Genomic DNA, 22,355 nt, shown 5'->3' with positions numbered 1-22,355 from the left:
CTCTACTGGAAAATAAGCGCAGGCAGCGGCGGCCTGTGGGATAAGAACTGGCGGGGTAAAAAAAAAATAAAACTGCCACTTAGCTTTCTGTTCTGCCTTTTTATCGGGGAGTGGGGGTTAAAAAAAAAAAAAAAAAAAAAAAAAAAAGACATATAAACGGACACTGTCTCGTGGCGATAACGCGGCGACGCTACGATTTTTGTTTTTGCAACATTTGCACCCAGGCCTTTTCTCTAACCCACACGCCGTTGCTGAGCGCAGGAACTGCATCAAACGGTGGATGTTTGGCCATACTGGCCTGTTCTTCACGAGGCTGTTCACATGGGCTGTGCTCCCATCACTGCTCCTGTGAAGACTGTATGTATACTTGATCACTGTGTTAAACTGAAGTGCGTTTTCTTCCCTAAAGCCCTCCAAAACCATTTATGACATAGTATTGTTCATTTTTTTTTTTTTTTTGGTTTCTATTTGGGACATGGAAACTCTGTCTTAATTTAAAAAAAATAAATAAAAAAATGTTGCTTTTTGATACAGATTGTCCTTTTGTAAAATAAAGAAAGAAAAAAACAAGAAAAAAGTTATGATTTAAAACTATGATTTAATTTAAAGTTAATTTAATGATTTTGTGTTATTTTTATTTTGTATTGTATATTTGTGATGTTTGTTACGATTATTTAAGTTGCTTTTTTAAAACGATGATATTTGCAAAGGCACTTCAGGTCAATGGGACTCTTTTTTTTTTTTTTTCTTTTTTTTTTTTAAGAAAATGTTATTTAAGAGGGATTGTACTGTACAAATTGTTATGTTACCGTCTCCTTTACCGTTTTTGAATGAAGGAATTAGCCAAGACTATTTTTCCAAATAAATATTGCTAAACTTGAACAAATTTCGTCCAACTTTTGTTTTGTCCATCTGCAAGCACTCTGAAAAACACTTCTTTAGGGGTCTGTGAGCAAAGTTAATCAGTAACATCTGTTGTCTTCCCCTGGCGACCCCATAGTGGGCTGTTCTATGCCCACACTGTTGGCTACTGCCAGAAGTTGAAAGTGTCTCCCTGGAGACGGGAGAGGGGGCCTATTCATAAAAAACAATGTCCCTACGCTAGATTTACCACTCCTATTTCTCCTCCTAAAGACCAAGTCAGGTAATTCATGGCTCTAAAATTCTGATCAATGTAAAGGAACGCCTACTGGACATCCAACCCTTTGGGTTTTAGTTTTTACACCCTTCCTGTTCCCAGCAAATGTTACTTTAGTGGCTTTTTTTTTTCCCTCACTAGTATCTGAACACAGCCTTCATGTAAGAGAGAGAACACACTTTATTTCTGCCTACGTTTCGATTTTTTTCCACAATTACCTCTTTAAAGTCCCCTCCGTTTTCTCTCTTAATTGCCCCATAAAGACGCTGATTGTATTTAGACACAAATAACTGTAAATCATTAGCCCGGTGAAGTTGGCCTCCGAAGGGGTTTATAACCCCCGCGGCATTATGGGAACAGACTTCAGCAGACAATGATGGAATTGACAATGGCGCACACAAAAGGCCACCCTTGGGAGAGGCCTGTGTGTCCCTCGGCATGCTGGGAGAAAGAGAGTAACAGGAACAGATGTTGTTGAGTAACAGATGCCTTCTGGACAGAGTTCAGCCACGACCAGCCAGACCTTCAAAGGCCTGAGCTGCAGGGTAAAAAAAAGAAGAAAAAAATAGATTATCTATGGGCCTTCAAGGAAAGACAGCTTCTACACTGTCCTCATGATAAATTTGTTGGGAGTTTGAGGTATGGCAGAGATAAGAGAACACCTAAAAGGCCTTTTGTGTTGAGCGTTGAATACAGACAGAGAAACTACAGTACGGCTGCAGGAACGCAGAAACCATTCAACAATTTGAAGAATAAGTTTGCGGAACTAGAGTTAAAAGTTAGTTTGCACATTTGAAAGTAGTTTTTTTTGTTTCATATTGGAGCTTTCAAATTGTCTTCTTACAATTGCCAATACTTTACTTGTAATAAAGTATCTTTATAATGTGGTAGAGCAACTTTTAAGCAAGTAAATCTGAATTCCTCTTCCACCGACGCTTCGCACAAAACAACCACACGACCGATGTTAACCACATTTTAATCAAGCAAAATCTGAACACACAGACACACACACACACGCGCGCGCACACACGCGCACACACACGCACGCCGCACGCACGCGCACGCACGCACGCACACAATAATTCACCTCAGTGACGAGCAGCTGGCCTGGAGCCATAGAAGACTTTTTATTTGGAGAAAGAAATCTTTGAAATCACTCATCTTTAAAATTCAATTAATTCATTGAGTACGACATCTAAGTTCTCAGAAAAAAGTTAAAATCATGCCTTTAGTCTTTTTATACAATAAAAGATGTGGTTTTACGATGACAAGTGATTTTTTTTTTCTTCTCATTATAAAATGACAGTTTCTTCTTCTGACATATTTAACCTCTGAGAAAGAAATATTAATGTAGAAAAACAATTGTCAACTCCCCTCCCAATAAAAGAAATGAAAATAAAAAAGGCATAACAAAGTACGTTACAATGCGCTGACATGGCTTCAAAGCACAAATATTACAGTACTGTACAAGGGTCCGCCTCAGACAATATGCACCAAAACCACTTCCACTGCTGAGGATAGATCAAACCTCTGAAACAGCTCAACACTGCTTATTTACCAAACCCAGACCACAGCATGGTGTTGGCAACTGGCGAATGAGGTAAATACCCCAAAAAAGCACCAAATGTTTGGCGTTAAATTTTATATATAGCTTATAACCAACAGTGAGTTGGAGGACTTTTAGTCCAGCTTCTCTTAAACTCTTATTTAAATTCAGTTCATCCACAATGCAGACGAAATGTACTTCTGAGTCTGCAAATTAATTAGCAATGTTCAGAGGCCAATGAACTCACGCTGCCAGGCCCGCTCCGTGTAAATAAGCAGTTTTTTTTTTTTTTCCACATTTAAATGGGACATTGAATGTCAATATTTATAGTGAAGTCCAGACGGAAAGCATTTCAACCTGCGTCTTCGCCGGATCCACTCATTTAAATGAAAATACGTTTCGATTAAAAGTGATATTGAAGTCAAATTATCTCATCCCTTCGCAAAGTTCTCAAGCTCAAAAAAAATGTCTCACTTGTTAAAGTGAGGTCCACTTAGGAAATCATGTCAATTAGAAGGCTCTTACAAAGCTTAAGTAAACTACTGAATATCATATAATACGCCGACTGACAAACATGAAGGAAAATGAGCAAAAAGCAGGGACACGTAAGGTCTTTTTAAGATCACCTTTTAGGTGAAAAAAATGGGGAAAAAAAACAAACAAAAAAACAATCTTAGGCCAAATACTTTAGGGGACAACAACATCTAGGTCTAAGTAATATGATGTGCAAACTTAATTGTGCATAGAGATCAAATTGTAATAAATATTATGGTGATAATTCACATTATCACGAGTTTGACTTTGTCAAAACTTGTAGGGGTGATTGTACATTTTCATGATTAATTTAGTTTTACTAAAACGTTAAAAAGTTGTTTTTTATAGTGCTGCGAGAAAAGCTCTTATCGTTTTTTTTTTTTAAGCAACAAACACTTCCCCATTTATTATTAACCAGAGCCCCAAAAGACAAACACAAACACTCATTAAAAATCCTGATAAAAATCATTGATTTGTCATAGTTATTCAACGTTTAACTTCCTCTGAATGGCTCTTTCACTTTAAAAGTTTTTTAGTTTTTTTTTTTTTTTAAATGTTCTGCCTTATTTCTGCATCAAAGAATCACATGAGCAACAAATGCCAAACTGAGCGTCATAGCGATGTATAGGAATTTTAGATAGAATTAATTTAGTAAGTTTAAAAAAAAAAGTAAACTGATCTATTGTAGCTTTAGTTTTCACTGTTTCTTCGCTTGATGTAGCTTTAAAGATGTGAAGCATAATGCCTGTCTTTGGACCACCGAGGTAATTGTAGGTGTGTGTGTGTGTGTGTGTGTGTGTGTGTGTGTGTGTGTGTAAAACATGCTGAAATGTTTCCCAAACATTTCAAAAGAGAAAATAGTGTCCCTCCGAGCCGCCGGGGGCTCGTCCTGGTTCGAGGTATATGATCCTGGGGCCGACCAGTGGCGCCTGTGGAAAATGTTACAAAGCTGTCTGATGGATGATGGGGAATTTCATTCATGCTGCTGTGCATCTCGCCCCCCCGCCCCCACCTCCCTCCCTCCCCCGTCCCTCCCTCCCTCTCCTCCCTGCTGTAGTCTCACTCTGCTCGGACTACTTTTCTTCTTCATCGAATTATTCACCAACAACCTTCTTTGTCACCCTAGTTTGCCCATGAATAGCTCCGAACTTCATTCACATTCAATTCAGTTAATTCAGGACGTGCTTTTTTTTTTTTTTTATATATATTCAAAAATGGGAAAACTTGAAAAACTATGAGGCTCTTAAGGTTTGTTTAAAACTGAATGGGAAGCAAATTTTCCTTTTTAAGAGAATTTGAAAGTGTGTTTTTAGCCACAGACAGACAGGAAAAACACATTGGACTACAGCGGAGACAAATCCATACTAAAAATTCTGACCTGATCTTTCTTTTATCTACTTTCATGGAGTGGAGTAAAACAGCTTTGGGATATGTGCAAATTTGTTCAAGTTGAAACACTTTCAACTCTAGCAATTGCCTCTTATGTAGTGCTGGGTATCACTTAAAAAATGCCAATACCAGTGCCAATACCAGTACTGTTAAAGTGATACTGATACAGTACTTCATTTGAAATAATCTTTCTCGCATGTAGCCATAATATCGGACGTTTTGGTGGCATCTCGGCACGCTGAACTGCCAACTCTGTAGTGGGCCAATCACGCATCGCATTCAATCAAAGAATCAGACTGATCTCACGAGGTGGCGTATGTATGACACGCCAATTCGTATGCCATTATTGGCGTGTTATCAAGACGCATAGTCATTTTTTAGCGTGCTTATCAACGCCGTTTGGCCTCCATTGACTTACATTGCCTTGCAATCCGCGTAGTTGGACGTTGAGTTGGAAGTTGGTCGGGGTGGAGGATGGGTAAAACACAGGACTTTCACCCAGGAGAGCGGGGATCGCTTCCTGCGTGTGATGTTTCCTCTCCACATTTGTCGTTTTCCTAAACCCAACCCCATTCTTCTTTTCCTAAACCCAACCCCATTCTTCTTTTCCTAAACCCAACCCCATTCTTCTTTTCCTAAACCCAACCCGCGTGTGACGTTTCTAAACCCAACCGTAGCCTGGCGATAACACACGGTGTATGTTTACGCTGTGACGTTTCAGACTGCCGTCCGCTGTACAGAGCATAGACATACACGCGGATAGCTCAAAATGCATACAGACAACACGCCACTTGGCTTTAAGTGGAAAGTGGCGTGTATGTTTACACAAAGTCATGATATCCCGTTGAAAGAATGCTTGCGGGGATTTTTTTCTAGATGTAGCTACAAAAATGATCAAATGCAGGTATCGTTTGACCGGAGAAGTTTCGATAATACGCGCTACTGGATTATTTCGGTTAATACCGTTTCCTCGGCCACTTTGCTGAGATCTCGGGATAAACAAAGTGCTTCACAAATTAGATTGTGAACAGGACTGAATGAACTCCAATTTTCAACTTGAATTAAATGAATTGAGGGTAAAAAACACAAAACAACCTGCAACGCTCCTCCCCACTAGCCCTTCCTTCCCCGAATTTCCCCTAACTTGCATCTCCATATTACCCCAATACCCACCCCACCATCACCTCCACATAGAAACCCTACGACTCCCCTCGCCCTCAGCTACTCCCAAACCCGTTCTGCATTCCTAACCTCTTTGGTGACTCTCTGGTGTCGTTTAAACAGGGTTCCTACACATTCTCGGTTTCAACGGTTAAGACTCGCTTCTACCAAAACAATAACGGTTTGACTGGATTCTGGATGGCTGTTCAACAAGGTATGTGGTTACTGGCGATGTCGCTCTACATTCGTCACAGCAACAAATGTCACAACACATTTTTTTTTTTACAAACTTTTCCAGGATTCTTGGGCAATTCCAATCATTTTTAATCTTCAAAAACGCCTTTCCAGCCCTGTGTAGGAACCCTGATCGATGGTGTCGATAAGCTAAAACAATGGGAACCTGTCAGCGCTGTTCTCACCAGAACAAAAGATCAACAAGGCTGTTAGGACCAAATAAGTGTCGGTTCAAGGAATGGGTTCACTGACCTCCCCCGCCGTGTCTCCCCCTCCCTCACTCTCTCTCTCTCTCTCTCTCTCTCTCTCTAGGTGGAGGAAGCTCCGTGGCTGGGCATGTTGGCCATGCTGCCGACCATGCCAGCCGCGCCAGCCATACCTGAGGGCCCTCCCAGAGCCGGAGGACTGTGCTTGGTAGGTGAGGTCATGTCGGCTCCACGCCCCTGGCCTTGGCCTTGGCCCTGGGGCGCGTGGTGGGCATGCTGCAGGGCGTGGCGCTCCAGCAAGGTGCGGTGGGTGAAGGCCCGGTGGCACACGTTGCACTGGAATGTGCGCTCGGCACGGTGGGTGCGCATGTGCACGTTGAGCGAGCTTTTCTGGGTGAAGCGCTTGCCGCACATGGAGCACTGGAAAGCCCTGACGCCGGTGTGCACCACCATGTGTTTGAGGAGGTAGTCACGCAGGGAGAAGGAGCGCCAGCAGATGGAGCACTGATGAGGTTTCTGACCTGGAGGCACAGGTATGCACAGACAGACAGTCAGTCATACAGTATATACATAGCCACACAAAACTTTGTCAGTCCATCTGAATCATTTAGCCGTTTTCCTTTTGTTCAAGTGGAGGGTAAATTACATGAATTGAATAAATTATAAAGGATTCTAACCAAAATGTACCTGAAAATTAACTAAATCTGTAATCGAGGATTTTGTTGTGTGAATAGTTTAGCAATGGAACACAGTTCATTGCATTTAACATCAATTTGACTATTTCATATCTAATCTTCTAATCCACATTTGTCATATACCATGGCCATAATGCCAAAGAGCAAAGTAGAACCCAACTCATATATGCTTTTGAACTCCAATATTTTTCATTGAGGATGGCGATATTTGTATCCAATATCTACACATTTTGCCTCCTCTGATAACAGAAATTGAAATTCGGATAAATACAGTGATGCCTGCTTTTGAATTAAAATTAGAAAGTAAATATTGATCAACTGTTCTAAGAAGTTTTATTACAGGTTTTGCTTATTGTTCAGGTAGATGTATTCAGAGAGGACCCTCTATATTATCAATAATGAATGACACTCGATGATTGATATATGAAGCTATGCAGCATCCTGAGATGTGGGCCTCTACCTATTCAGAAGCTCAAGGTTCAAAGCTGCTGACAGATGATGTGAGAATTAAAGCTGCAGTGAGGAGTTTATTTTTGGCCACTTTGGGACAGACAAACTCCACAACAAGCTGACAGACACGCACACACTTGATATATCATTAGGGGCCGAGCAGCGAAGCCTGTATTCTTCTTCTTCTTCTTCTTCTTCCTAAGAAATCCATGTTCCCATGCACGGAAACTAGGGCTGGGCGATATGGCTGAACACTGTATCACGATATAAGTGTTTCATATCGGTCGATATCGATAATTATTGATATTTTTTATGACCTATTTGAAATAAGGACCAGGAGAAAAATATTTTAAATTTAAACATTTTTATTTTAAACTTAACCTTCCTCTGATTATAATCCCCTCAGTTATAAAAGCAGAAATGTCAACACAACCATGGAAATCACTCAAATAATTAAAATGTAAACATAAGTGTAAAATCACAGTGAAGAAAGAATAAGTAAGAATTGCTTAATAAGGTGTAATAAAATGGTGCAAAGTGTTAAATATAAACATAGAGAAACCTGAAACCTGAGAAGAACTATTTTCTGCAGGTTTAGTGCTAGGTTGGTAACCTGGCTTCTGGACAGTGCTCAGCACGTCTGCCTCTGTTATTTCTTTGTAGCGTTTAGTAAGGCACTGATGCAGAGTACCTCTCCATGGCGGTCTGCTGCTTGTGCGGTGTAGCAGCTGCAGATGTTGTTGGACGTTGCTGACGAATACGGCTGTGCTCCAAAGTATGAGCGCGGCTAAGGTGGTAAAACAAGTTTGCGGTAGTGTTGGTGGGGACGACGGTCAGACTTATAAAATCCCCAAAACTGCCATACTGACTTTTCCTGTTTTATCAACAATTTCCTCGCTCGCTGCGGCACTCACTTTCCACTTATCGCTACACCGCCCGGTTCGGTTATTGTAGTAGCCACACACCGCGAGACAGCGATGGGCGCAACCAAACATGATACTGTTACATGATTGGCTGTTAGAGTGTCACTCCCTACGTTGCTAGGTTACCAGAGAGTGAGTGCCTTTGTTCATGCAACCAAACTTGCTTCGCAACTTCTGGTTTCGTCCGAAGAAGAAAAACAAGTTATCGAACGTTTTATCGAACGCATTTTCTATTGATATTGATTACGTGTCTATCGCGATACATATCGTTATCGTTTTATCGCCCAGCCCTAACGGAAACTCACCAAACTTTGCACACAAGTCCAGTCCTATGCCAAATGCAATCAGTGTGATTTGTGTGCCAATTTTCCTGATGGTGGCGCTACAACAGCCTTTAAAAAATCATAACAAATCAGTCGTGCATGCTACAAAGTCGCAACTTACGCCAAACTTTAGCCCCAATAGAGAAGAACCTGTACTTTGCTTTTACCTTGTGGCAATTTTGAAGTTCATCACTCTACTTTTTGCAAAAAAATGCAAAACTTCTTAAACCTATCTCCTCCCACATTTTTGTTTCAATTGACACCAAATTTGGGCAACTTCATCTCCAGACTGTCCTCCACAAACTTTCCATGATGTATCAAAAATTGAGCCCACAGTGCATTAAAACGTTTTACTGCATACAGTAATGTAAACAAATACTGTAGTTTGGAAGAAATTGCAGTAAGTCTTTGATGTTCATGGAAAAAATTCACATCATCTGAAGATCACTGTAGATTTGGTGTGCAACATTTCAGAACTTTATCTCAAAAAGTGAAATTCATATATTTATTTATTTTTTAAATTGTGTCCTAATCTACGCATTGCAGTCAATACAAAATAGAGCATCTTTAAACATCAGTTTGGCATTTATTGATCCTTGTGAAAATAAATTACAGGCATCTCTATGTCGTCTTAACCAAGTACACAAATTCTCAGAATTTTCTAATAAGAAATTAATTTTTTTACAGCAGCTTAAAATTCAGCATTTTCATGCAAGCCTGCTCCTTGTCTACTAGGCGTTGCGATGCCACTGGTGACATCACCCAGATAATAGCTCCCTGAGATCAGAAACTGCCTATGGCCTCAATGGTTCGGAGTTTGAGCAGTGCAAGATGATCATACATGTATCTAATCAGGCATTGTGCTGTGGACAACCGCCCTGCATATTTTAAATGTGTGTCTGCATTAACACACCTGATTCTGACTAACAATCAGTCCAGTTGCAGTGTAGGAAAATCACGTTATTGAGTCAACCCAGGCTGACTCAATAAAATATAACCTTGATAGCTAGAGGAGTCATCAACTGAGTCCACATTGTGTCCACCTGATGAGTGTCTAATATTCACTCCCCCTTTAGGCTCATGTTTGGTCTCCACCACCACCACCTGAGAATAATATCTAGCTGCTAGCTATTCCAGTTTCTTCATTAGCTAACTGTGTCTGTCTTCCTTTTGCCGCTGTCCCATAACAGGGTTTGATAAGAACGACTTTGATTCAAAACAGAGAGTAGATGTGCCGTAAAACCCAAACAATGAGCTAAAAGGGACAGATAGGCAGAGTTGGTGATACTCTATGATAATCTCTATTTTTGTCACTGTAAAGGATAGGGCTGGGGTAAAAAAACTATTCTGATGCTTCGCGACTCTCTCTTGAAAGATCATGTCTCGATGCAGAAAAGTCAATAATCGAAAAATTTAAAACCAAATTCTTACCCTTGTGATCGCCTGTAACATTTTTTGTAAGACTGGGCTGTACGTTCCTTACGGCTCAGGCGCCATTGAAAGAGAGTCTCTCTAAAGGACACTGGGCTGACCCAACTGGATGGTGAAACCTAACGGACATGTTTTCCACGTCATTTGATTCATTGTTTATATAAAAAGATATTATTAGGAAAGAAAGAAAAGAAAGAAATAAGAAGGTGGAGGAGAAGGAGACGCGTCTTACCAGAGTGGATGAACATGTGCTTGCTGTAGTTCTTCCTGGAACGTAAAGATTTGCCACAGTGCGTGCAGTCGAACGAGGTCTCAGATCCCTGGGAGGAAGGGGAGGGGCCTGCAGAGCAGGAGGAGTTGGAGGGAGGCGGGGCCGGGGTCATCGGCGCAGGAGGCGGGGCCTGCTGAGGCTCAGTCCCCGCCATGCTGTCGATCCCACCCATGGGCCCGCCCACATAGAACGGAGCTGGCTGCGACTGGCTCACCGGGTACTGGAAGAGAAGCTGAGGACGAAAACAAAGTTGGATAAAATCTCTTACCATTACTAGAATAAAAGTGAAAATCTGCTGAACTAATGAACTGTATACAGGTTTGTATATTCCTTTCTTTATCTATATCTACAGATATGAGGGATAATCTTAGGGATATGCTTTTTTTTGCGCGGTGCTGTTGTGTTTATTATTTTTTGGGGGAAATTGAAAATCAATGAAGATATTTAATGAAAATGATTGTCACTGAACTTGTCTTTTGCATTGCATTTCTTTTCCACATCACTAGTAATTATCACGTAACTTGAAAGTCTGATGCAAGTGGCCGGGTTAGCTCAGTTGGTAGAGCAGGCGCACATATGTGGAGGTTTACTCCTTGACGCAGCTGCCGCGGGTTCAACTCTGACCTGTGGCCCTTTGCTGCATGTCATTCCCCCCTCTCATGTCTTCATCTGTCCTATGGAAATAAAGGCCTAAAATGCCTGAAAAAATTAATCTTAAAAATAAAAAAGTCTGATGCAAAAGACAAGTTCACGTTTTAAATTTTCGCTACACACACTGTCTGCCAATATTATTTTCCAAAGTATTTTTGTATGTGTTCTAATGTATTATTTATTCAATGTACTGTCATGTATTCATATATCTTTATTAGCTTTCAAATGTCTGGTTGTTGTCATGTCTCTTACCTGGGTTTTTCTCATTTCTTTTTATAGTTTCTAATTTATTTTAATTAGTCTTTTTACACGTTTTTCATCTCTTACAAAAGAAAATATGTCATCTATGTAGACGTATCAAAAGTACACTAATAACCATAATTATACACTGTATATATAATTTGCAAACTAGATTTGAAGGGTTTTTCTTGTCCCTGTCATTTAAATCAAAAAAGTTTCAAAAAGAAGTATATATAAAGATAATTTGATTAGAATTTTATATATATATATATATATATATATATATATATATATATATATATATATATATATATATATATATATATATATATATATATATATATATATATATAAAAAAATTCTAATCAAATTATCTTTGTCAAAAAGGTGATTATAATTCACTTGTATAATTAATATTGTACGAGGTTGACAATTTAATGGCAGTGGCTCCGTTTACATCTACATTTCCACATAGTCATGTGTCTCTTCAACAAAACTTAAAATGCAAACCCTCATTGCATTTTCATTTTCAAAGTCAACACATCTGTCAATCAAACTGTGGAGGCAAGGGCCTGGGAAAAAAAAAAAAAATCCATCAAACTAAAACTGAGGCGTTTCGCTTGGTTTTATGTTGTCTTTGTTTCACAGTTTGACTGTTTGAGTGATTTTTCTTTTACTTAAGTGCTGCATTTTGTTCAATACTGTTTTCCTGTCAATCACTTGAGCATTGCAAAAACTAGAAGAAATACAGCAGCTGTCTTGGCTAAATGGACCGTGTCTTAGAAAGCATTCAGCTTTTGAATTTAATTACCGTGTCCTTGTCTTTTGATATGTTGGGAATGCCATACTGTACGTCCAGTCATATCACTGTTTTTATTCATTCATTCATGCTCAACCTATTGGCATCCTAACACCCTTAAAGGTATAGAAACCCATCCATCCCTGGAGCTTTTTTTGAGTGCAATTGTTTTAGTTGTTTGTAATATTTCAACAGAAGATATTTCTGATTTTAAGAAATCTTTTCAGTTTTATTGTATCCCAAAAAAAAAAAAAAAAGGTTGGTAGTGGGACGTGTAAATCATCTTCATACAAAGGTTTAAAAGTGTTGTTGATTTATGTATTATTCCATATTAAGACATTTGAACCCTTATCTTTCACAATTACTGTTGGTTTGGCTTGAATTCATTTTGTGAAAGCTGTGTTGTTTTGTTCCTCCACCATATGTGTGATAATAAAGTGATGTATTTTCTAATTAATGTATCTTATGAACTCTGCATCTTCAAAGCACCCATATTATGCTCATTTTCAGGTTCATAATTGTATTTTAAGGTTGTACCAGAATAGGTTTACATGGTTTTCAAAAAACCACCATATTTTTGTCGTACTGCACAGCTCTTTCTTTCACTGCTGCAGCTCCTCTTTTCACCTTGTGTTCAGTTCTCTGTTTTAGCTACAGAGTGAGACCTCTTTTCTTCTGTACTATCTCGCACATGCGCAGTAGCTCAGATCGTAGATCATGTCAGCTAGCTCCACAGACAGTAAAAGAAAGGCTGACAAGGCAGGATTAGCTGGGAGACTTCTTCTAAACGAGGGCACACATGTAAGTAGTTCTTTTGTAGATTATGGTGAACTTGTGTGTGTTGTAGCAGTGCTTTGCTATTGAGAACGAGGTAGCATGCTAACAGTTGCAGTTAGCCAGCTCGTTTCGCCTAGTGACGTAGACAGCCGTGCAGATTTTGACCAGCTCACCCGGAGACTGAAGGCAGGACACATGCAGAAACCGTATCTCACTCAAAACAGCATGGGTGGATTTTTTTTCAAAGTTTGTATGCGTGTGGAAGCACCAGAGACAAAAAATAACACCCCAAATCCCAGAAAAAGTGATTTTTTCATAATATGGGCACATTCATTCTCCATATTCAATCACTCAGTTTATTTTCTGTTGGCACAAAAAGACAATAAACCGGAGAATGATCTGATATCACAATTTCATAGACTTTTGAGCCCAATAGATCGTTGAGTGTACTTTGATTTTGATTCAATTGTTGGTTAAAAGACAGTTCTTAATCAATCAATCAATCAATCAACTAACTTTGAAGTTTCAGCACTTAGTTAATGTATTATTATTTATCTACAATAGTTTACAGCGAGGAACTAGCAGAGCACACAGGGTTGTGGTGTCTGTTTTGTTTCCAACTGTAACACACACACTAACTGTAACTGTGCCTCTGGCACATTCTTTGTCATCGCTCTGCCAGCCTTTGAACTCTATACTCAGTTTGTAGAAACATTTTTGTAATTGCAGTACAGCTTCAATGTAATCACGGCGTATAACATGAGCCACTGAGCACACGGACCTGGTTGTTGATGGACTGCGTGGTTGGAGGCGGAGTCAGAGGCTTGTTGACCCTTCCTCTGGGGTTGAAAGCCATGGCCTGCGGAGGCTCACTCTGGGGCCAGAAGCTCTCCGAAAACACCCCCTGCTCGTCGTAGAAATCCTGAAAAGACGCACACAGGCACAATTTAGGATCCCAGCGCACATATCTCAGATGAAAAAAAAAATCTGACATTATGTTTTGGCAGCAGTTTCAAGGATTGTTGCTAAAATAAATCTAAAACCCCTCCTGTTTAATACACTATGAACTCTCAAGGTCTCCTAATGACGTATACATGATCTTTAAGCAGGTCACTGCACACTCACCTGCCACACGGGTGTAGATCTTGCCTGTCTATATGCTGCTTTGCTGAGTGTGTGCAAAAAGAAACAAATCCTTAACTACATTTTTTTGTGTTCCCTCCGCCTCCCCCAAAACCATCCACACACAAAAATTATTATTTCACCCCACCACACCAAACAAAACAAAAACACCCCAAAAACCCACACAAACCCACTTTCCGCACCCCCCCCCACTCCCCCACAACACCAATAAAAAAAAAAAAAAAAAAAAAAAAATAAAATTAAAATAAGAGAAAAAAAACAAAAAAAAAAAAAAAAAAAAAAAAAAATTAAAAAAAAAAAAAAAAAAAAAACAAACCCACCCCCCACCCCCAACACGCTAAAAGAAATTTAAAACAAAAAAAACAAAAAAAAAAAAAAAAAAAAAATAAAAAAAAAAAAAAAAAAAAAAAAAAAAAAAAAAAAATAAATATTAAAAGAGCACAAAAAAAAAATTTTTTTTTTCACCTCTCCCTAAAAACCAACACCGCAAAACATTTTCGGCAAAGGCTGCAACATATCTCGACAGACACTACGAGATTTTTTGTGTTAGTTGAAAGAAAATATCAGTAAAAAAACTGCAAATTAAAATGTAACTCATTCTTTTTTAAGTAGTGCCTTTTACGTTCAATTCAATCTTCAATGTGTTCAATAAAAGAATGTTAGAAATGATTCCCTTTTATTTGTTTTAAATTCAACAAGCAATTTGTTGTATTTTAGAAGAATACTAAAGCGAAGAAAGCCAGAACTGAGCAAGGTTATAATCGTTAACGAAAACGAACGAAATAACGAAAACTAGGAGGGAAAAAACATTGTCGTTAAAGTGATGGTTCGGAGTAATTCACCCTAGGGTCCTTTGCACCATGACCTCGAGCCAAACACCCCCCCAGAAGCTTTTTTAACCTGGGACGAACATTGGGAGAGTTAGCTAGAGTAGCGTTATCAGCTGAATAGCTTAGCGCAGGGGCTAACGGACCCACGTTTGTATCTTGTAAGTTACCCCACTAATAATGCCCGAAATGATACCAAACGTCTACAAGTAGTACAAATAGGTTATGCTCTCAAAAAACAATATATTGGAAAGTTTGTAAGTACACCAGAGGTTTATGTAAATAACACTTGCCTGCTGGCTTCTGCTCTCTGTTGCTGCTGCTGCTGCTACCTGCAGTTAGACGAGTGCTTAGGGCCGTCTACAAATTACTACACCGAAAAGAGATACAACAAAAATATTTATTAATTCAATGATTAAATAAGGTAATGTCTCCAAACTTACCTCAATTATTACTTGTCTCCTGCTAGTTATACTACAGCACTTACTTAAAAAAAAAGTTAAATTAAAAAATATTTTTGTTGCATCTCTTTTCGGTGTTGTAATTTGTAGATGTCCCTAAGCACTCGTCTCAACAACAACAACAGCAAAGAGCAGAAGCCAGCAGGAATCAAGTGTTATAAATCCAATCCATCGTTTATGAGAGCATAACCTATTTGTACTACTGTAAACGTTTGGTATAATTTCGGGCATTAATATGGGTAATTTACAAGATACAAACGTGGTCCATAGCCTCTGCGCGTAAACTATTCAGCTGATAACGCTACTCACGCTATTCTCCCAAATTCGACCGGAAAAAAGCTTCTGGAAGTGTTTTCGAGGTCATGGTGCAAAGGACCAGGTGAATTAGGGTGAATTACTCCGAACCATCACTTTAACTGAAATAAAAATAAAAACGAGGCATTACAAAAAAAACAAACAGATAACTAAACTAAAACTGTAATGTCTGTTTGCAAAACTAACTAAAATAAAATAATCGAGTAAATGTCCTTAGTTTTCGTCTCTGTCAATGTCTTGAGCAAATAACGTCATATCTTTCAGAGTTGACATTTCCGACCATAGACCTGTTTTATTCAGTCTATGCCGTAGACATATATAGTTTCTGACTGGGAACCCAGAAATTCTGACATTCCACGTCAAATTGAACACAACAATGTCCATGCCTGGCATCATAGCGGTACCGAAAGTCGGAAGAAAGTGGCAGAGTCCTATTTGATTATGACTGGGTCAGATAAAAGCAAGTGCCTCGCAATGGAAGGTGGTAAAATATGTGGACAATTTATTAAAGGGAAAAATCCCACGAATTTTAAACTACATTTGAGAAGTGCGCACAAGGAGGCTAACCTAGCTTACCTTAACAAGCAGTGACAGGGCAAGGAGAACCCCTGTTGATGTTTGTCTTCTTCAGTCTGTTGGCTATTTAGTTTTTTTTCCTGGCACAGTTACTAACACATTTTGCACTTACTGTGGCATCCTGTGTAGACTGTTTACATATCTGTGCTCATCATCATATGTACATTTATGTACTGGTGTTATTGTTAAATACATTGTATGATGTTTTTGTTGAATTATTATGACACAATACTTTTTTCTGACCTTTCTGAATCTTGCCCCCGACAAATAACCCATATTACAAAACAAAAAAGACTAAAACTAATAAAAACTAAATTAAGACTAAGCATTTTCAAAAAAATTAAAACTAAATTAAACTAGCAAAGCCGCTTTAAAAACTAATTAAAACTAAACTGAATTTGAAAACAAAAAGTCAAAACGAAATAAAAATAAAAACGCATGAAAAATGCAAAACTATAATAACCTTGGAACAGAGTACACTTTAATATCTGTTTATACTGTATATCGTAAGTAATATCGTTATCGTGACATTCAACAATATGGCATAGTTTCCTCATATAGTGCAGCCCTACGGTATATGCAATTTGATATGCATTATTATTTGGTATATTTTCTGGAAATTTATTGGAAAAGCCACTCTCAAAAAACAGAGCGAAATGTCTGTTTTTGGTTAACTGACTGAATTAAATGCCTATAAAAATCAAGACACTTCATACTAATACAATGCTGTAAATCCAATATGGTAATGAAGAGGTTCTGCATATGAATTTGCAACATTTCCACCTGCTATCACCATGTGACCAGTAGCTTGACAGCTTATCAGAATGATGACATCTGATTACAGATGGATACTTATAGACCATAGACTGTGTAATTGTTTCTGTTTTTCTTCTTACACTTCCAGCAGCGAAGGGCAAATGCAACGTTCTATGATAAATTGGGTTCCAAACAGTCGGTACTGCGATATGCAGGTAAAGAAACCGCTTCACATCCTGTCATGTGAACTAAAGAGCACAACTGAAAAACCGCTCATAGACACAAGATCAGATTATTTCAAGCAGTGCTGGGTAAATTGTCGATCACATGCTGTGCTTTGCGTGAAAAACTGAACCTCCTAAATTGGGTGGATTATTCCATTTCCGATCTTCACTTACTCTGCAGCACTTTTGAAAAAACTGACAGGCAAGGCTGAATCCTTTTGACTGTTTGGCAGATGTTCCTTGTGTATTCTGCTGGGTATAGCAGGCTGCGGCATAAATCCGCCCCATCATGTTTGTTTTTTTCCCTCTACTTACTTCAGGACGTGTGACAGAAATGCTGGGAATACATTTCACACAATGGAGGTAATTCTAAAAGTTTCAGTTCCGAAGCACATTTTTAACCAAAGTATTCCCTTGAAAACAAGGCACAATCTGCATTACGTTTTTAGCTCTGAATGGTGTCCTTGTCCAGCAAGCAGTGGTCGATAAATTATTTAAATGTTTAGTAAAAGTAAGCTTGACATCATTAACAAGGTCTTGCATTTTATAATTTTCTTTCGTTTATCATCAGTAGGTCTTTTTTCATTGGCTGCTATAGCTGCAGCTCAGCTCTGAGCTACACCCACCTGTCCGAAGCCTGCCATGGATTCCTGGGAGCCCTCCTGCTGTCTGTCTCGGCTCCCGTCCTCCAAGGCATAGACGGTCCCATCCGGGTCCTGAACCCCTTCATCTTTCACCACCACTCCTTCTCCTCCCAGCACCTAGAGAGAATAAGATCAGTTCCAATTTAAAGCAGTACAGAAATTACATTTACAACAGTGAGCAAGACCTAGAAGGCAGGAAAAAAAAAAAAAAAAAATGCGAATTGACCTGGCCACAGCCCCTCCAAGCAGGTACTAATAAGTTTAATGACCTACAGGAAATATGCAGAAGTCCATAGGACATCAACAAAGCAATTACTGCTGAAGTTGAGACGAGAGCTCCTCTTCAACTGTGCAATGTGCAGAAACATCTCAGCGATATACGCCAATGCAGTGCGAGAAGAGGGAAAAAGCAGAAAAAGGAAAAGAAAAGCAAACCGTTGCAGCTCTGCATGCCTTAAAGCTGTAACCATGGCAACCCTTCCCCTTATCCCCCTACCTGGAGCCTCAGCGGCTGCCTCTGCTTGCGACTGTGGCCCGCCCCCCTGTCTCTGTCTCCGTCTCTTCCCCGCTCTCTCCCGTCCAAGTCCTCCTCCTCGCTGTATCGGTCCATCCCCACCAGGTCATCGGAGAGGTCCGTCGTGTTGCCGCGGAGGCTGTCCCTGCCGATGCTGTCCACGCTGCCCACGCCGGAGCTGCAGCCCGCCGAGAGGTTCCCTGTGCTACTAGTGCTGGCTCCGTTGGCCGTCTGCGCCAACAGGTCTCGGAGCTTGTACCTGACGTCCTGAGTGCAGCTGGGGCTCTGCTTCATGAGGATGGCGGCGGCGGCCCCGGAGCTCAGTCCTTCGCCGCCGCACATGGAGCCGGGGCCCATGTCGCCCAGTGCCATCAGACTCACTGCGCTAGATTGCTCCATCGGGCCTGGGCCGCTCTCGCTGACGCTGGCACCCCCCAACCCCCCGCCCATGTTAGTGGCCGCGCATTCGGCCATGAAGTTGGGGAAGTTTGCGTAACCTCCACCTGCGCCAACCGAACAGCTCCCACCACCACCACCACTCTCTCTCCCTTTCCCCCCGCCACGCTCTTCTTGTTTGGGGTGAACTCCTCCGAGCATCCCTCCGCCTCCTCCTCCTCCTCCTCCACCTCCTCCTGCTGCTGCTGCTGCTGCGGCCGCCGCTGCTGCGGCCGCCGCCGCCGCCGTGGCCGCTGCCTTCCTCTGAGAGATGATCTGGGTGCACTCGTCGATGACCGTCTTGATTTGCAAGATGCTGGCGGCGGTGAGGATGCACAGGGCCTGCGACTGCAGCACCACCAGCGAGCCGCTGTACATGAAGTCCACAAGCTGCTTCACGGTTTCGGCGGGCACCAGCGGCGGCACAGAGATTTCAGAGTGACCCAGCAGCAGCTTGTCCTGGAAGAAGGGGCTGCCGGCCGCCAGGACGCAGGCGTGGGCGCGCAGCGAAGCGTCGTGGATCCGCACGGTCACGTCGCAGAAGAGGCCCTCGCGCCGCTGCGTGCGCAGGGCTTCCAGCACCGACTGGCTGGAGTTGTGAAGGTGGATGTAGTGCACGGTTTCCGTGCCGGACACCATGGCGGGAGGGGGCGAGTCGCTGGGGATGGGGTGGGAGTGGGGGTGGGGAAGAGGGGGTAGGTGTCTGGGGTTTTGCGTCAGCTTGAGGGATAAGGAGGACAGGGAGGGAAACGGGTACAGTGCATGGGCCACGGTGGGTCCTCGTCCCCTCAGACAGTCATGAGTCTGACGGAAGCTTGCGGCTCTGCTGTGGTTTAAGTGCGAGAGGAGCTGCCTTTGTTCTCGTGAGTGACGTCAAGAGGTTGTTTCCACCAGCGTCGCGGTCTCTCTCAAAACCCTGTTGAAATGAATCACAATGACAATAAGTCAAAGAATTGATGAATCAATCAACAACAAACTTGATAGTTGACTAATTTATTTAAGTCATTTATGTAGCCAAAATACCACATATTCCCTTATTCTAGCTTGTCAAATATAAAAAAAATATATATAAAAAGTATACTTTTCTTTGCTTTGAATGACTGAAAATTCATCATCTTTGAGTTTTGTACTGCTGGTCAGACCAACTGAAACATCGTGATGGGTATTTTTTCACAATTTTCCGACATTTTAGGACACTTTAGAATTCATGTTATAAATAAAAACATATAATAAAAATATAAATAAAAACATATTATTCGATACTGCTAACAATCATTACCGTCAGTTGCATACATTTTTGTACAATGATTTGTGTCATTTTCGAGCCAAGTCACACGGCTGTGGATGAAGGCGACAACTAAGAAGCTGCTAATAACCAGCAATTAAGTCGCGTGCATCATCTGGAACACCTGTTTCGGACAAATGACAGCACGTGCCGTGCGCGAGTCCAGTAGCTCCTCGGGTCAGTTTATTTGGCTATTCTGCTCAGCGGGTGGCCGGTAACGCAACACCAAAGATAATTTTAGCTGTTAGTGATGCTAAAAAGACGAACCATCAGTGAGGTAGTAGAAGCTCAACAATTAAAACACCTCATTAATCAAATTTAACTGCCAATTCCAGTAAATAGGTTACTGACCAGCCGACGTTAGCGCCAGCAACAAGCGACTAGATTAACAGTGACAGGCTAACGTTAGCTAGCGTTAGCTGTTGACATTAGCCGCTTAGCTCCAGCACGGAAATCTGCACGAAATGTACCGATTTCTACATGCAAACGGAGCGTCGCCATCGACTAAAACACGAACGCGAATAGTTAAATATCGAAAGGTAACTGGCAACTTGCCTGGCATAACATAAAAGCAGCTATCGGAGCTCGCCCCCACGCTCCAATACAATGCTAACGTAGCTCGGTTACTAGCTAGCTAGCGCAAATTGTACAAAAAACAACTAGTTAAGTTAGCTTGCGAGCTAATGGGCTACCACCCTTTTTCTGTACAGAGCGCGTTAACGTAACAGTCAGGTAGTTGACCCGTGTCCTTGCATGTTGTTTTATCGTGACTACATACCTGGAATGTGCAGTGACAGCTCGGGGCTTTTTAGTTTCAGGCAGATGGATGCAGCAAGAACCCCCCAGTATAACGCACCCAACCTGGTGAGCGCCTGAAACAAACACACATGCACATAAACACACACTCACAGACCCGCGCGTACATACAGAGCTCTGCACAAAAAAGGGGATGTGGAGTTTCTCATGCTCCACGCCAGATAAACCATCCACAAATGTGCACGCAGTGCTTCTCTCGCATAAAGGTACATACGGGCTCACATCCTTTTTTAAAAAGTAGGACAAATGCCTGCACACAAACCCACGTTAAAACACACAGCCACCAGACAGCAAAACACACCTTTACACACCCACGCACACTGCAGGAAACACTGTAACAAAAGAATGATGCACATAAACTCATATCCTATTGTTTAACTCTAATCTAAACATTTGATTGTAATGTGTACTCATGGTGGAGTTTGTTCATGGCATCAGCATAATGGAGGGAATTAATATAATAAATGCATTGTATTGGATAAGTACAATAGCAACAATGTAATATTCATAGTAGTCCATGATGAAATCATTGTTGACATTGACAATCACTGTTCAGATGTTGAGCGTGCACACAGCATGTGTGAATGTGTATTTAAGGGCATTTGTGCAGTGAGTTATCCTCTCTGTTCTGTAGCCCTGTTCCGGGTGGATAAACTTCGGTGACAGTGGCAGCAGGTCTGGTGAGCTCCGCACAGCGAGATCCAGGGTCAGCTTGTACTTTCAAGGACAATCACTTGAAGTGAGTACAATGCAATACTGCAAATGCTGAGTGAACTAGTAAGAATCAAGTCAGTTACAGCCCCTTTGCCAGATGATGAGCACATGAGTCTGGCACATGTTTGTTTTGATCATTTTAAGACCTCTAAAGATTAAATAGGTAATTATTTACTCATAGAAATTGTCCAAATAATTGTGCAATGAAGAAACAACCTTTTTTTTTGTACTTTTGTCTTAAAAAAATCAACTGCAGCCGATAAATAGCACCAAAACCCAGCATGAAAATTCTGCTTTTGCAGACATCTAGTGGAAACTTTTGACAAATGGTGTAGCGCTGCAAAGATTAATCGATTATTTGTCGACATATTAAATTAATCGTCAGCTATTTAAAACACTTGTTTCAACGGTTTAATTTTTTTATGGGGTAAAAAGTCAAATCTTGGATTCCAGCTTCTTAAATGTGAATATGGTTCTAGTTTCTTCACTCCTCTGTGACAGTAAACTGAATATCTTTGAGTTGTGGAGAAAACAAGACATTTGAGGACGTCATCTTGGACTTTGGGAAACACTTTTCACCATTTTCTAACATTTTTATAGACCAAGCAACTAATTGATTTATCGAGAAAATAATCAACAGATTGATCGACAGTGAAAATAATCGTTAGAACGCAGCTCTAAAATGTATCAAATATCATGGTGCAATTTGCAGCCATGATATTAACCAGTTATTGACTTAATACCGTTTCATAGAAATAATAGAATCTGTTGAGGGAAAAGAACCCTTCATGGCGTCCTTTCGAATAAACAGGACCTCCTTTTCTTTAGAAGACGTCTTGTGGAATTCCATGAGGAACAACTCGTTGTATTACAAATA

The 22,355-nt window shown here is 40.8% G+C and overlaps 1 protein-coding gene and 1 long non-coding RNA gene across 3 annotated transcripts; one reads left to right on the top strand and one right to left on the bottom strand.

Moving 5' to 3' along the window:
* Positions 1 to 443: 443 nt before the first annotated feature.
* Positions 444 to 21,037, bottom strand: zbtb45 (zinc finger and BTB domain containing 45). Of its 2 annotated transcripts, XM_039800068.1 has the most exons (7): positions 20,727 to 21,037; positions 18,211 to 19,579; positions 17,697 to 17,831; positions 13,550 to 13,690; positions 10,263 to 10,533; positions 6,382 to 6,729; positions 444 to 1,676 (listed from the first exon to the last, which is right to left on the bottom strand). In XM_039800068.1, exons 2-7 carry the CDS (start codon positions 19,300 to 19,302, stop codon positions 1,642 to 1,644), a joined length of 2,022 nt encoding a protein of 673 aa, XP_039656002.1. In that variant the 5' UTR covers positions 19,303 to 19,579; positions 20,727 to 21,037; the 3' UTR covers positions 444 to 1,641. The 2 variants fall into 2 exon arrangements, with proteins under 2 accessions (XP_039656002.1, XP_039656000.1); XM_039800066.1 differs by lacking the exon at positions 444 to 1,676 and having other exon boundaries at positions 4,388 to 6,729; positions 20,727 to 21,036.
* LOC120558812 lies at positions 19,989 to 21,506 on the top strand. Its single transcript, XR_005639204.1, has 3 exons — positions 19,989 to 20,225; positions 20,761 to 20,812; positions 21,399 to 21,506. It is a non-coding gene; the product is annotated as an uncharacterized LOC120558812 (long non-coding RNA).
* Positions 21,507 to 22,355: the final 849 nt, after the last annotated feature.

Source organism: Perca fluviatilis, chromosome 1 (assembly GCF_010015445.1).
Source record: "Perca fluviatilis chromosome 1, GENO_Pfluv_1.0, whole genome shotgun sequence".
Classification (NCBI taxonomy): domain Eukaryota; kingdom Metazoa; phylum Chordata; class Actinopteri; order Perciformes; family Percidae; genus Perca; species Perca fluviatilis.
The sequence above is the reverse complement of the archived record's forward strand: the minus strand, read 5'-3'. Positions and strand labels throughout refer to the sequence as shown.